The sequence below is a fragment of the Vigna unguiculata genome, chromosome 7 (genome assembly GCF_037176805.1).
Source record: "Vigna unguiculata cultivar grain cowpea cultivar isolate G323 ecotype 2 chromosome 7, ASM3717680v1, whole genome shotgun sequence".
Classification (NCBI taxonomy): domain Eukaryota; kingdom Viridiplantae; phylum Streptophyta; class Magnoliopsida; order Fabales; family Fabaceae; genus Vigna; species Vigna unguiculata.
Window position 1 is genome coordinate 2,297,072 of NC_140798.1, and position 14,573 is coordinate 2,311,644.

At 34.4% G+C, this 14,573-nt stretch overlaps 1 protein-coding gene across 1 annotated transcript; it reads left to right on the plus strand.

The window, feature by feature from the left end:
* The first annotated feature begins 2,413 nt into the window (after positions 1 to 2,413).
* Positions 2,414 to 10,105, plus strand: LOC114192333 (putative L-type lectin-domain containing receptor kinase S.5). Its single transcript, XM_085675634.1, has 2 exons — positions 2,414 to 3,801; positions 9,250 to 10,105. The coding sequence occupies exons 1-2, from the start codon at positions 2,479 to 2,481 to the stop codon at positions 9,946 to 9,948; spliced, it is 2,022 nt and encodes a 673-aa protein (XP_085531760.1). The 5' UTR covers positions 2,414 to 2,478; the 3' UTR covers positions 9,949 to 10,105.
* The last annotated feature ends 4,468 nt before the right edge of the window (positions 10,106 to 14,573 follow it).

The window sequence follows — 14,573 nt, forward strand, 5'->3', positions numbered from 1 at the left end:
AATCCGGATATCGAGTCTAGAATTATGAAATTGAGCTATGTGTTATGAATGATATTTATATTGTAAATTGTATCAATTTCTCTTATTTTCAGTTAGCTTACCCTTTTGTTTATGTTTGCTTGCCTTTGTGTGTTCTCTTTTACAATGATCACCTACGGTTGGAGTGAGCAGAGCCAAGTCCAGATGATGATACCCTTCTGCTGAGCAGGAGATGATCCTTTGCTTGTGGGTTGTGTTAGTTTTTGGACCAGATTCTGCAAGGTCTTGAGACTTGTAGTTTAGACCTTCTCCCTATATTTCTATACTTGTCGGGAGAGTTTTGTGTGGTGATTTTGGATAACTATACCAGCTATATATATATATATATATATATATATATATATATATATATATATATATATATATATATATATATTTATGTATATGACTGTTATTCCTACTATCTGCTATGTTTGATCATGATATAATGTTTTATTTGATAAGGTGAAAAACTATTAAATGGGATGTTACATATATTTAGAGAAATAACTTAATATATTTTATCATAAAAATATTAAAATATTATAATTCAATTACATAAAATAGAATATTTATATTAAATTTTAATTATATTTTTATAAATTAAATTGTTATAAAATTATATTCTGTTTTCTTTAGAACCTCACGAGTTTGCATGGGTAAAAATACTAATTAGCATTACAAAGATAGAAAATTAGTATATGAAAATAAAATTATTCCTAGATAAAATCATAATTGAATCATGCATATCTCTGTCTTACGCATCTACCAATTCTACAAAATTGACATGTTTTGGGTACAACTTTTTCTTCCTTCCCTCGTTTATTGGATCAACATCAAGAACCACCTTGTTATGTGCGTTAAGCTTTCCAAGTCTTCTTTTGTTATTATTATTATTATTATTATATATATATAATTTAATTAATAAAAAAATAATTATAAAAAAGCAAATATCATATAATGATTACTTTTCACTTTTTATATATTTAATAGATAAATAAAATTTAATTTTTTTAACAATAATTTTATTTATAAATGATTTTGAGTATATAAATATTAGTTATTAAATTAAATAATTCATCGTAATGTAATATCTAAATCTGTCCTATATTTTAGAAAACTACATGTATCAAATATATCAAAGTGTTTTTGTCCATATTGTATGACCATGATAGAGTTTAAGGTCCAAGGTGACAAAATGCAAAAAGCGACAACTAAGAAACTTTGGAAGGTGATTTTGGCGTCGGCAAGCACAACTTGATGATTTAGTCATTGAAAAATAACTTTTTTCCAATCGAACTTATTATTTTATATATTATTATGATGCGTGATTGAAGCAAAAGCTTATAAAAAGTCCTTATTGTATTTATTTTCTAACTAGTTGATCTTGTGACTGAATATTCTGTTGAAGGCAAACTCTAGGTACGTTCAGTGGAACATGACAATTTGACTGGACTTTTGTTAACTGAAAGGGTTAGTACCATTAACAAAAGGTTAGTAGCATAATGTTAGAAATTCAAGTCTGATTTTAAGTTTTATATCGGATAGAAATAAGAAAGTAGAGTACTATATAAAAATAAAGATTCATAAACTCATTGTCTTAAAATTTTGAGTTGAAAATGGTATCAATATCTTATAGGATTAGACTCAGATGTCATTGGTGTTATATCTTTTCAATGAAATATCATTTTCTGTAAACCTAACAAAAATAGTTAAAATAATACATGAAACACCTATCACAAGTGATAACATGCCTTTTGGAATACTCATGAAGTCAAAGATCAAAACCATGTATATTTTAATGGCTTTTGGACTCAAGACTCAAGTTGTACAAACTCAACTCGTGGAAATGTTTGAGAAGCTATAAAATAGTTTATGATATTGGATAAGATGTTAATATGTTACAAGAAAATAGTTTCACCGTATTTTTCTTTGACTATAAACTAACTTACTCAAATATTTACGCAAGCACTTAACTAGTTTTTCGTTATACACTTTTAGTAAACTTGATATTTTTTAATCTATGCCAATTACAGACCAAGACTTTACCTTTCCAATAAAACTTTCTTTAACATAAACTAAATGATCTTTACAATTTCAACCCCTTCACATACTTAGTCCATATTCAACTTATTTTTAATGTTTGACAAACCTACTATTCCGCAGGCAATCTAATATTATTTTAATATATAACATCATCAGCCGTGTCTTTTTTCTTCTTCTTTTTCATTCCACAAACCGCGGAAATAAGAATTTTCTCGGAAAAAATAATGATTTAAAGAGACAATTATGTTTATATTATTAAAATAAAATAAAAAAGAATCAATTTACCTTACTCAAGTATATATACATGGTTTATATATACAAAGGAATGATGCATCATGAACATTTTAGAACTCATTTAATATTTTTTGTGTGACCTTCAAAAATCAAGCCACTGTGCCACTTCAAAACAGAAATATGCAGGTCCCTTGGTTAGTCAAACATCAATATGCTGCAACACTCTTCGTTACCATTGCCCTTAGCAAAGTTACCTGTTTTTATTTCAATTTCCCTACCTTCGAACCAGAGAATCAGTCTAATCTATGGCTGCACGACAATTCAAAAATATTCTTAGATGCCATCCAAGTAACCCCTGATATTCGTGGTTCTATGGAGAATTATTCTGGACGTGTTATCTACAGAAAGCCATACCGACTTTGGAAACAGAAGAAGAACCATAACCAAATGGCTTCCTTCAACACCACTTTTGTGCTCAGAATCACTCCCGAAACTACCCCAGGTGGTGAAGGCTTGGCCTTTATCTTAACTTCAGATATGACTCTCCCACTACACAGTGAAGGAGAATGGCTTGGTATTGTAAATGCTACTTCCAACGGAACTTCACAGGCTGCTATTCTAGCGCTGGAGTTTGACACGAGACACAGTTTCACAGAAGATGGTCCTGACAATCACGTTGGCATCAACATAAACAGCATCAACTCCATCCAACAGGTTTCGTTAACAAACAATCGCCTCAATCTTTCGTCGGGTCTAGATGTCAAATTTCACATTCAGTACATCAATGACACGATATCAGTTTCTGGTGCCATGAGTGGAACTTCTGAAGAATCTATGGAGACCCTCTTGGTAACGCCACCTCTTAATTTATCTTCCTTTCTTCAACAAGAGGTTTACCTCGGTTTCTCCGCCTCAACAAGTAACTACACTCAGAGAAACTGTGTAAGATCGTGGGAATTCAGTGGTGATGATATTAGAGATGATGACAAAAGCCTCTTGTGGGTTTATGTTGCCGTTCCAACCGTGGTTGTTTTAATTATCATTGGTGGGTTGGTGATCTTTCTCTTGCGCCGGCAAAAGATTCGCCATATGGAGTGGCCAGAAGATGCATATCCAAGGATAGAGGATCAGATTCAATATTCCTCTATGGCTCCCAAGAAGTTCAGGCTAAGGGAAATAACGAAAGCAACCGGTGGATTCAGCCTTCAAAACAAGCTTGGACAAGGTGGGTTTGGAACTGTGTATAAGGGGCTATTGGAAAACAAGGAAGTAGCTGTAAAGAGGGTCTCCAAGAACTCACGCCAAGGGAAGAAAGAGTTTGTGGCAGAAGTGACAACAATCGGAAGCCTTCACCATAAAAATTTGGTGAAACTCACTGGTTGGTGCTATGAGAATAGAGAGCTTCTCCTTGTGTACGAGTTCATGCCTAAAGGAAGCCTAGACAAGTACCTCTTTGGTGACAAAGATTCTGGGAATAATTATAACCTAGAAGGAGGGTATTCCATAACACTGAATGATGGGGAAAACAATAACAAACAATATACCAGAGAATGCAGCGGATATAATTTCCCCTAACTTGCAAGAATCTATGAGGAGCAATAATCAAAGAGCAGCAATAATAAACCACCAAAAGCACAAATAAAGGCACCAAGATTTTTAACGTGGAAAACCCCTCAAATCAAGGGTAAAAACCACGAGTCGTCCAGACCAAAGAAATAGCTTCACTATGATCAACAAGAGTACAAAAGAGTCTTAATCAATAGCACAAATTAGTGCCAACACCCAACCAAATAACAAAGCAACAAAGCTTTCAAATAGAGAAGAACAAGAGAGGAAAACCTCTACAAATCACTGCTGCAGTGCGAAATTAATATCTCCCAACTCAGACCTCGTATCAAAGATCCGACCGGTCAGAATGAAGAGCAATGAGTTCCGAACCTGCTGTAAAAATTTCAGCCCGATCCAACGGTGAACGAATCCGCAGCGCCGAATTTACTGCGACAGCTCTATGAAAAACGTGAACAGAATTTTCCCTCTACCTCTCCCTCTATGTGTTAGGGCTTTCAGTGTATTCTGACTCTATTGTTCTGCCTCTCTCTTTATTTTATAGCCTCCTCTCCACTAGGTTTAAGTGAGACATGGGCTTCTCAAATTTTGGGCCTTTTCTCCACATAGGAAGGGAGCCCAATACCCAACAAATCTCCCCCTCACAACTATGTGGAGATAACCGCCAAACCGGCGATCTCACAACAAACTTCAAACTTTCCTCTTGGCAATGCTTTAGTCATCATATCAGCACCATTATCATCTGTATGAACCTTTTTCAACTCCAACAACTTAGCATCCAAAGCATCACGTATCCAATGATACCTCACATCAATATGTTTGGATCTAGAATGAAAAGTTGGATTCTTACCAAGATGGATAGCACTTTGGCTATCAACAAACAATGAATAGTTATCTTGCCTAAAACCAAGCTCCTGCAAGAATTTCTTCAACCATAACACCTCCTTGCATGCTTCAGTAATAGCAATGAACTCTGCTTCTGTAGTAGACAACGCTACACACCTTTGTAGTCTTGATTGCCAAGCCACAGCTCCCCCTGCAAACTTTATCAAATAGCCCGAAGTGGACTTTCTGGAATCAATATCCCCAGCCAAATCTGAGTCTGAGTAACCCATCAAAGTAGGTTTATCACCTCCAAAACAAAGCTTCATATCAACTGTACCATGAAGATACCTCAAAATCCATTTCACAGCATTCCAATGCTCTCTACCTGGGTTTGACAAAAATCGACTAACTGTACCAACAGCATGTGCAATATCTGGTCTTGTACACACCATCGCATACATCAAACTGCCCACCGCAGATGCATAAGGAACTCTACTCATATTGGTCTTCTCAACTTCATTTGAAGGACTCTGTTTAACACTCAGTTTAAAATGAGTAGCAAGAGGAGTACTCACAGCTTTAGCATTTTCCATCTGGAATCTCTGCAACACCTTCCTAATGTATTGCTCTTGTGATAGATAAATCTTCTTTTCTCTCCTATCACGTGAGATATGTATGCCAAGAATCCTTTTAGCAGCTCCCAAGTCTTTCATGGCAAAAGACTCGCCAAGTGTCTTCTTTAACCTGTCAATTTTGGAAATATCTTTTCCAACAATAAGCATGTCATCAACATATAATAACAGGATAATAAAGTCATCATTAGAAAAACTTTTAACAAAGACACAATGATCAGAAGTAGTCTTCATGTAACCCTGCTCACACATAAAAGACTCAAACTTCTTATACCACTGCCTTGGAGCCTGCTTCAAACCGTATAGACTCTTCCTTAGTCTACACACATATTCTTCCTTGCCTTTAACAAGAAAACCATCAGGTTGCTTCATGTATATCTCTTCCTCCAAATTACCATGAAGGAAAGCTGTCTTCACATCCATCTGCTCAACCTCCAAATCAAGAGTAGCAGCTAAACTTAGCACAGTTCTGATGGATGACATTTTCACCACAGGTGAGAAAATCTCATTGAAATCAACACCCTTTTTCTGTCTGAAACCTTTCACCACTAATCTGGCCTTGTACCTTGGAAGTGTAGAATTTGAATCTTGTTTCACCCTGAAAATCCACCTAGTTTCCAATGCCCTTTTGCCCTTAGGCAATTTCACCAAGTCGTAAGTGTGATTATCATGCAAAGATTTCATCTCATCTTGCATTGCATCCAGCCACTGTTTCTTCTCTTCACTATCCAAAGCCTCTTCAAAACACTCAGGTTCTCCACCGTCAGTCAAGGTTATGTACTCATCACAGGAATACCTTGTAGAAGGTTGTTTTTGTCTATTAGACCTCCTGAGTTGGACTTGAGGTGATTCAGGTATATCACCAAGATCGTCATCATCATCATGTTCCTCTTGAGCATCATCAATTGGAACCTCTACTCCACTTCCAAACTGTTGATCATCAACATCACCATGTTGCTCATTGTCTTGAGCTTCCGTTTCAACATTCTCCAAATTGTGAGTGGGCAACCTCATCGGATTACCATCAGTGAGATTACTGTCTTTCTCGGGTGTGGTCTTCTTCACCTTATCAATGTCTTCAATGGTCTGATCTTCCATGAATTGTACATCACGGCTTCTAACAAGCTTCTTCTCAACAGGATCATAAAACCTGTAGCCAAATTCATCCTCACCATAGCCAATAAAGATACATTGCCTTGTCTTTTTATCTAACTTGGATCTTTCATCCTTAGGAACATGAACAAATGCCCTGCAACCAAAGACACGCAAATGATCATATCTAACATTCTTACCAAACCAAATTTTGTCTGGCACCTCAATATTCAAAGCAACTGCGGGACTGAGATTAATAACATGCACAGCTGCAAGCAATGCCTCTCCCCAAAAGTGCTTAGGCAACTTTGCTTCTGAAAGCATACATGTAACCCTTTCAACCAAGGTCCTGTTCATCCTCTCCGCTAGACCATTCAACTGAGGAGTTTTAGGAGGAGTCTTCTCGTGTCTAATACCATGCTGCCTGCAATAAACATCAAAAGGTCCACGGTACTCACCACCATTATCACTACGGATGCATTTCAGCTTCTTGCCTGATTGCCTCTCAACCATAGCATGAAATTCCTTGAACTTTTCAAGTACTTGACCTTTCCGCTGAAGAGCATAGACCCATAGCTTCCTGGAACAATCATCAATAAAAGTAACAAAGTAAACTGCACCACTAAATGACTTTACCTTTAATGGGCCACAAACGTCAGAATGCACCAATTCAAGTAATTCTGACTTCCTTGAGGGTGGATGCTTCTTAAAAGATACTCTGGTTTGTTTACCAGCCATGCAATGAGAACATTTCTCCAATTCTGCATTTCTCAATCCCATAAGCACATCCTTTTTAGCTAAGCAGTTAAGCCCTTTCTCACTTATATGACCAAGCCTCCGGTGCCACAAAGATGCCTCCATATACATAGCATTCACACTGTCTTTAGCAACCAAAGCTTTAGTCCAATACAATTTAGATTGTTTCTCCCCTCTGGCCATAACCAAGTTACCTTTAGTGAGCTTCCATTTACTAGAACCAAAGTGATTGTCATAACCACAATCATCAAGCAACTGCACAGAGATTAAATTAAAACGGACATCCGGAGCATGTTTGACTCCTTTAAGCAACAACTGCACTCCCATGTTGGTTTGCAGGCAAACATCACCAACACCAATCACTTTAGACTCACCATCATTACCCATCTTCAACACTCCAAAATCACCAGAAGTGTAAGATGTGAAGAACTCCTTCCTAGGTGTAACATGCAGTGTAGCACCACTATCAATAATCCACATGCTCTCATCAGATACAAGATTAACGGACTCAAAGTCACGAAGAAGAACAAGATCACCATCTGTAGCAGTAGTGACACGATCATCATCATCATGATCATTCTCTCTCTGTTTGCCCTTCTTGTCTTTGTTCTCCTTTTTCCACTTAAAACAGTATTTCTGAATGTGTCCAGTTTTATGACAAAAATGGCACTCTAAATTCTTGTATCTTGACTTGGACTTGCTCCTACTCTTCTCTCTACCACCTTTATGTTCCTTTTTCTGACTTCTCCCCCTAGCTTCTGTAACAAGCATCTCAGACTGAGATGAAGAACCATGTGCCTTCCTTCTCATCTCTTCATTAAGAGCACCGCTCTTTGCCATCTGAAAAGAAACAACACCATTCGAGGCAGAGTTCGTAATTGAAACCCGAAATACCTCCCAAGACTCTGGTAGAGTATTAAGCAACCATAATCCCATAACTTCGTCATCAAACTTTATGCCCATTCCTGACAATTGATCTAGGAGCCCTTGAAACTCATTTAAGTGATCAGAAATAGAAGAATTCTCCCTGTACCTCAAATTCATCAAGCAATTTAACAAATACAATTTATTATTGCCCGACTTAGAAGCATACAAAGACTCAATCTTCTCCCACAAAGCTCTGGCATGTGTCTCATTAGCAATATGATTATAAACATTATCTTCAACATATTGCCGAATAAAACCACATACCTGTTGGTGCTCAAAGTCCCATTCTTCTTCAGACATAGAATCTGGCTTCTGTGTAGCAAAGACCGGAAGATGCAATTTCTTGACAAATAATAAATCTTTCATCTTGCCCTTCCACAAATGATAATTTGTACCATTCAAAGCAACCATCTTTGCATTTGCCTCCATCATTCAAGCAAGTAAATATAGCCCAACCAAGAGCTCTGATACCACTCTGATGGGGAAAACAATAACAAACAATATACCAGAGAATGCAGCGGATATAATTTCCCCTAACTTGCAAGAATCTATGAGGAGCAATAATCAAAGAGCAGCAATAATAAACCACCAAAAGCACAAATAAAGGCACCAAGATTTTTAACGTGGAAAACCCCTCAAATCAAGGGTAAAAACCACGAGTCGTCCAGACCAAAGAAATAGCTTCACTATGATCAACAAGAGTACAAAAGAGTCTTAATCAATAGCACAAATTAGTGCCAACACCCAACCAAATAACAAAGCAACAAAGCTTTCAAATAGAGAAGAACAAGAGAGGAAAACCTCTACAAATCACTGCTGCAGTGCGAAATTAATATCTCCCAACTCAGACCTCGTATCAAAGATCCGACCGGTCAGAATGAAGAGCAATGAGTTCCGAACCTGCTGTAAAAATTTCAGCCCGATCCAACGGTGAACGAATCCGCAGCGCCGAATTTACTGCGACAGCTCTATGAAAAACGTGAACAGAATTTTCCCTCTACCTCTCCCTCTATGTGTTAGGGCTTTCAGTGTATTCTGACTCTATTGTTCTGCCTCTCTCTTTATTTTATAGCCTCCTCTCCACTAGGTTTAAGTGAGACATGGGCTTCTCAAATTTTGGGCCTTTTCTCCACATAGGAAGGGAGCCCAATACCCAACACTGAATTGGGAAACTAGGCTGGGAGTGATTCATGGGGTGGCTCAAGCACTTGACTACCTTCACGATGGGTGTGAGAAGAGGGTTCTCCACAGAGACATCAAGGCCAGCAACATAATGCTGGACTCAGATTACAATGCCAAGCTGGGAGACTTTGGATTGGCCAGAACAATTCAGAAGAGAGATGAGACACATCACTCTACAAAAGGGATTGCAGGCACACCCGGTTACATGGCCCCAGAAACCTTTCTCATTGGGAGGGCAACGGTGGAGACAGATGTGTATGCATTTGGGGTTCTTGTGTTGGAAGTAGTGTGTGGAAAGAGGCCAGGGAATGTGTATGCACGAGATGACTACAAGAACAGCATTGTGTATTGGGTGTGGGATTTGTATGGGCAGGGAAAAGTAGTTGGTGGTGTTGATGCAAGATTGAAGAAGGAGGAGATTAAGGAGGAAGAGGTGGAGTGTGTTCTTGTTCTTGGTTTGGCTTGTTGCCATCCAAATCCACACAAAAGACCTTCCATGAGAACAGTTCTTCAGGTTCTGAATGGGGAAGCATCTCCACCTCAAGTGCCTAAGGAAAGACCAGCTTTTATGTGGCCTGCTATGCCTCCATATTTCAAAGATGCTGAAGATAGCTCCCTCATCCAGGCAACCCTCACTCCTTTCACTTTCACTGAGATCATTGGAAGATGATGAAATCACTGGTTAGTTGAAGATTTTGAACCACTCTCGTGGATTCATAGATCTTAGCTTTTATATGTAAATACGCACGCACGGCACACAAACTTGTGTAATCTTTTGTGCCATTCAATTATGGAAAATGATCTTTTACAAAAAGTATTTTGACAAAGTTGACAAACTTTCCTTAAATAGAATTAAAATATATTATTTTTTATTTTTTAACCAAAATAAAGTAATAAAATGATATTTTTTTTACCCAAATTAGTAATTTGTCAAAAAGTTTGTAAGAAAAACTTTGTTAAGATGTCATTTTCCTTCGATTATTGAATCACTCGTAATATTTTATGCGATTCAATTATTTGCACAATGCAATGACCGGAGTTTCGGTCCAAAACTATCATATTATTCATTGCGAGAGCGGGATATATAACAGTATCCATATATGTATACGATAGTCAAAAGTGTAATTTTATACCTCAAATTACTGTCGCATTTACCATTTTTTTTTTTGTAGCGGTTGCTTCTCAATTGTTAAGAACATGGTTCACTAAATACTTTCTCTCCCAAGTTTTGAGAACAAAGATCTAAGTTTGGAGGAGCACCCTCTGTGGTGTCTTTTTTAAGTTCATTGCTGGGTATATAATATACTACATTCTTACATGAATGAATTGCAATAATTATTAAGTGTCGATAATTTGACATACCATAATAATTGATAATAATAGAAAAGTTATTTAGCCTTAAAAATCTCGTAAAAAGCATCTATGTTGTCAGAATATGAAAAATCAAGTTTAGATATGAGCGTGATGAATTATTAACAACAGATTCAACCGTTTCAAAAAACATATATAGAAAATTCCTTTTAACAAGCATCCCAGATCTTCCAACATATATTTCACATCTACAGATAATTTCCTGTTATGAAAAACAATGAATAAAAATATTAAATGTAATAATACCAATGAACTTGAAAAACAATGTAGATGGAATAAAAATCTTAGGATATTATCACTCAAGATGGATATGAATTACACTAAAGAAGAAGACTAGTAACGTTACAAAGATAGAAAATATAATTCTTTGTTATTTTTCTATTATATCTTCAAAATATACCGATAGTCATTAATTTTAAATTTTTAAAATATATTAAAATCATCTTCAAAAATACTAAAATAATTTATTTCTAATGTTCGAGAGAGAATAACACAGAAAAACTCAAGAATCGAGAATATAATTCAATTACAGAATGACAAATGAATTCATCTATAGTTTGAATTTATTCCAAATTTTAATAGTAAATTTCGACATTGATTATATAAAAATATAAGTATACATAATATCTAATTTGCTAAAAAAATGAAAACAGTAATATATATATATATAGTACGATTTTTTTTAAAAAAATAATTATACACTTTAGTTTATTAAATAATCTAATAAAGGTTTAATTACCAATTATTTGTGACGTGATAATTTAAATAAAAAATAGGAATTTTTGAAATGAATTAAAAAAAAATTGTAATGTTCGAGGTTCATGCGATCTTGGTTGAGAAAAGCATAAAAGCATAGTGAGAAGTGAGAAGATGATCGAGGTTCATGCGATTTTGAGGTTTCTGCAATCTCAATCTCATTTCGCTCTCATTTCCACCGATTTTCATCTTCTAGTTTTCACCATCGACGCCGAATCTGAGTCCTAAATTTCCATTTTCTCTCCCTTTCGATTCATGACACAATCACGTTAGACCAAATTTCTAATTTTTTCCTCTTTCATTTTTCTGTCGCTTTTATTCTTTGAACTGTACAGCGACATTTGTTGCTACAATAGGATAATTTCAATTCCAATGCCAATTTCAAAATATTATGAATTTTTTATGTATCTTTTTAGGTTTGGGATTTTAGGATTCTGAAGTTTTGGGATTTTAGGGTTCTAAAGTTTCTACACCTAACCCTGGGAGATATTGATTGGGAGGAGGGGGAAAGGAACCCGAGATTAGGGTTTCCTCAGAAGCTTTGTTTTTATTGGAAAAAATCAAGAGGGTGTATTTGGGATTAGAAAGAGGGTTAGGTCTGAACCACCAAGCAAATGGAGAGGAAGAAGAAGATGATAACGGCCACAAATGACATAGGGCAAATTCAAACTTCACCATTCATTAAATAATTTGTAACACTTTACAATTGTTTTTTTTACACATCTTCTTCTTTCAATGACACGTATCTGTTATGCATTGCCACATCACCACAAATTTAACACCGTTTTTGACAATCTAACGAGATGCACCTGATTGATGCACTTAAACTTATTTGAGTATCAAATTGACAACTTTTTTTCACGGGGTACCAATTTGACACCCTTGACTCAAACTGGGTACCTTACGAGTAATTAAACCTCTAACAAATTTATACTATTTTTTTTAATCCTTAAGTTTACGACTTATTTCTAAGACATAAGTTAATCATTTTAATATTTCATAATTATATATTTTAATTTTTCTCTTTCTGGGAAAATAGGATGAAATAGCCAAACCTTGGTCATGCAGTTTCCTCTCTTCAAACAGGAATTCTATGGTTAAGTGTCTAAACTGTTCAAAATCCTCTAGCTTTGAATTTTTTGGCTTTTAAGTGTTCATCCTTCCCTCATTATTGGATCAAGCACCACTTGCTTCAAGGTCTTTATTCCTCTTTTCCCCTCTTCTATCAGAAAACTGTGTTTATAACGTTAGAAAACCACCTATTCTTGGTTTCTTGGTTGTTGAGTTTGAATACTATGCTGAACCAAGTTTCCAAGAAAAAACCATGTTTTGTTTGTTTGCATGATCATATTGTTTTCTTCCGTCTAATATATTTGACTGGACAACCAAAGTTGTTTCCGAAAGAGAATGAATGAATTGATTCGTGTGACATGTTTGTTTATTTACAGATTTTGACCTTTAAACAAATGTTCTTAAGAAAATTATATTGATATAAAATAATATTTTTATGAAGTAAACGTGATATCATGATGAAAATCTCGTACAAATTTTTGGTACAACAACATCCATTCCCTTCTTTTCTAGATTCATTCTTCTAACGTTCATATATTTGTCCCTTTGTTCACCATAGTCGCATATATGCACTCGCAAAAGCCGAAATAGTTGAAAGGTTTTATCTTGTATATCACTCAAACTTCTGTAATCTCGTTCCAAACCTTTGCATAACAGATATTAAAATATCTATGACCAAACTTTGTATATAATTACATAATCAAAGTTACTTATGCATGAGTTAAATATAATCATTCAATATATATTAATTAATATACAAGATAATTTATGAAATTATTCACATAGTAGAAAAAACAATACTATTTCTCATTTCATTTAGATTTTTAGTATGTTTTTATTAAAACAGAAAAAAGTTATAATGTTTAAAAAGAACATGTTGAATAAAATCCAAATTATCATGTATAAGATATTGAGAATTCAATTCGGATTCTACAGTAGCGTAATAACTTTTTACTTTTAGTAATCACTTACAAAGTCCTATTTAATTAGTTGATAATATAATGCATTACATCAAAAGTAAACTCATAGATACAACATATGTAATATATAGCATAACCAGCTGATATAGAGAAGAACAAGTCAGTGTATTTTTTTAGGTCTAAAATTTTGTTTCAACATAATATGAGTATAATATTATAATATTTACTCACTTGATAAATAATTCTATCAAACAACTTGTAACTTGTGGGGTAAAATAATTTAAACGAAAAAGGTATGAATACTCATTCATGTTAACATCTTGAAGAATCAGTAAAACCTGCACATTCTCACACCATAGTCAACAAAACAACTTATAAAATTTATGTTTTACTATATACTTAATTAATAATTAAACGTCAAATTATCAACAGTGTGTCATTTGTTCATATGGACGGGACAATTCTAGTTCTTTAAACATGAGAAAAAACGCGTAAACTTCCTGTAATCTACAATAAATTATTTTTTAGATATCCTAATAATATACTTTGGTATATCTATTTTTTAACCATAATGTCACAAAAATATATTTAATAATTTATATTATCGATTTTAATGATAACTATACATAATATACTAAAAATGTAGTATACAATATTTTATATATAATAAAATGTAAATTAATAACAAAGTGATTTTGTATATTTTTATAATTTAATTATAACAATAAAAAATATTTTTTAGAAGCTTCGATTTTTATCATGCAATGCATACCTCCTCTCTTCATCATACATGACATGATAAAAAAATGTTAAATATGACTTCGACTCTAACCTTACAAAATTGATTTCTAAAATGAAGTTTTCGTGTAAATTGACCTTATTTTTAATTTATGTGAAACTTTCAACACATAATTTTACCCTCATATTTCATTAGGATAAACATATTAAATATCATATTTTGTTAAGACAGGTTTTAACTCATACCATGTTAAGAAGTTATAAATTCAATTTAACTTTACAAAATTGAATTAAAATTTATACTCATTTATATACTGTGAATTGACTTTATCTTTAATTAATGTGAAACTTTCAACATATTTCAAAATGTATAAAAGTTTTGGATGTGAACTAATTTTGATTTCATATTCAAGTTTAAGACCAAAAACATATTTAACCC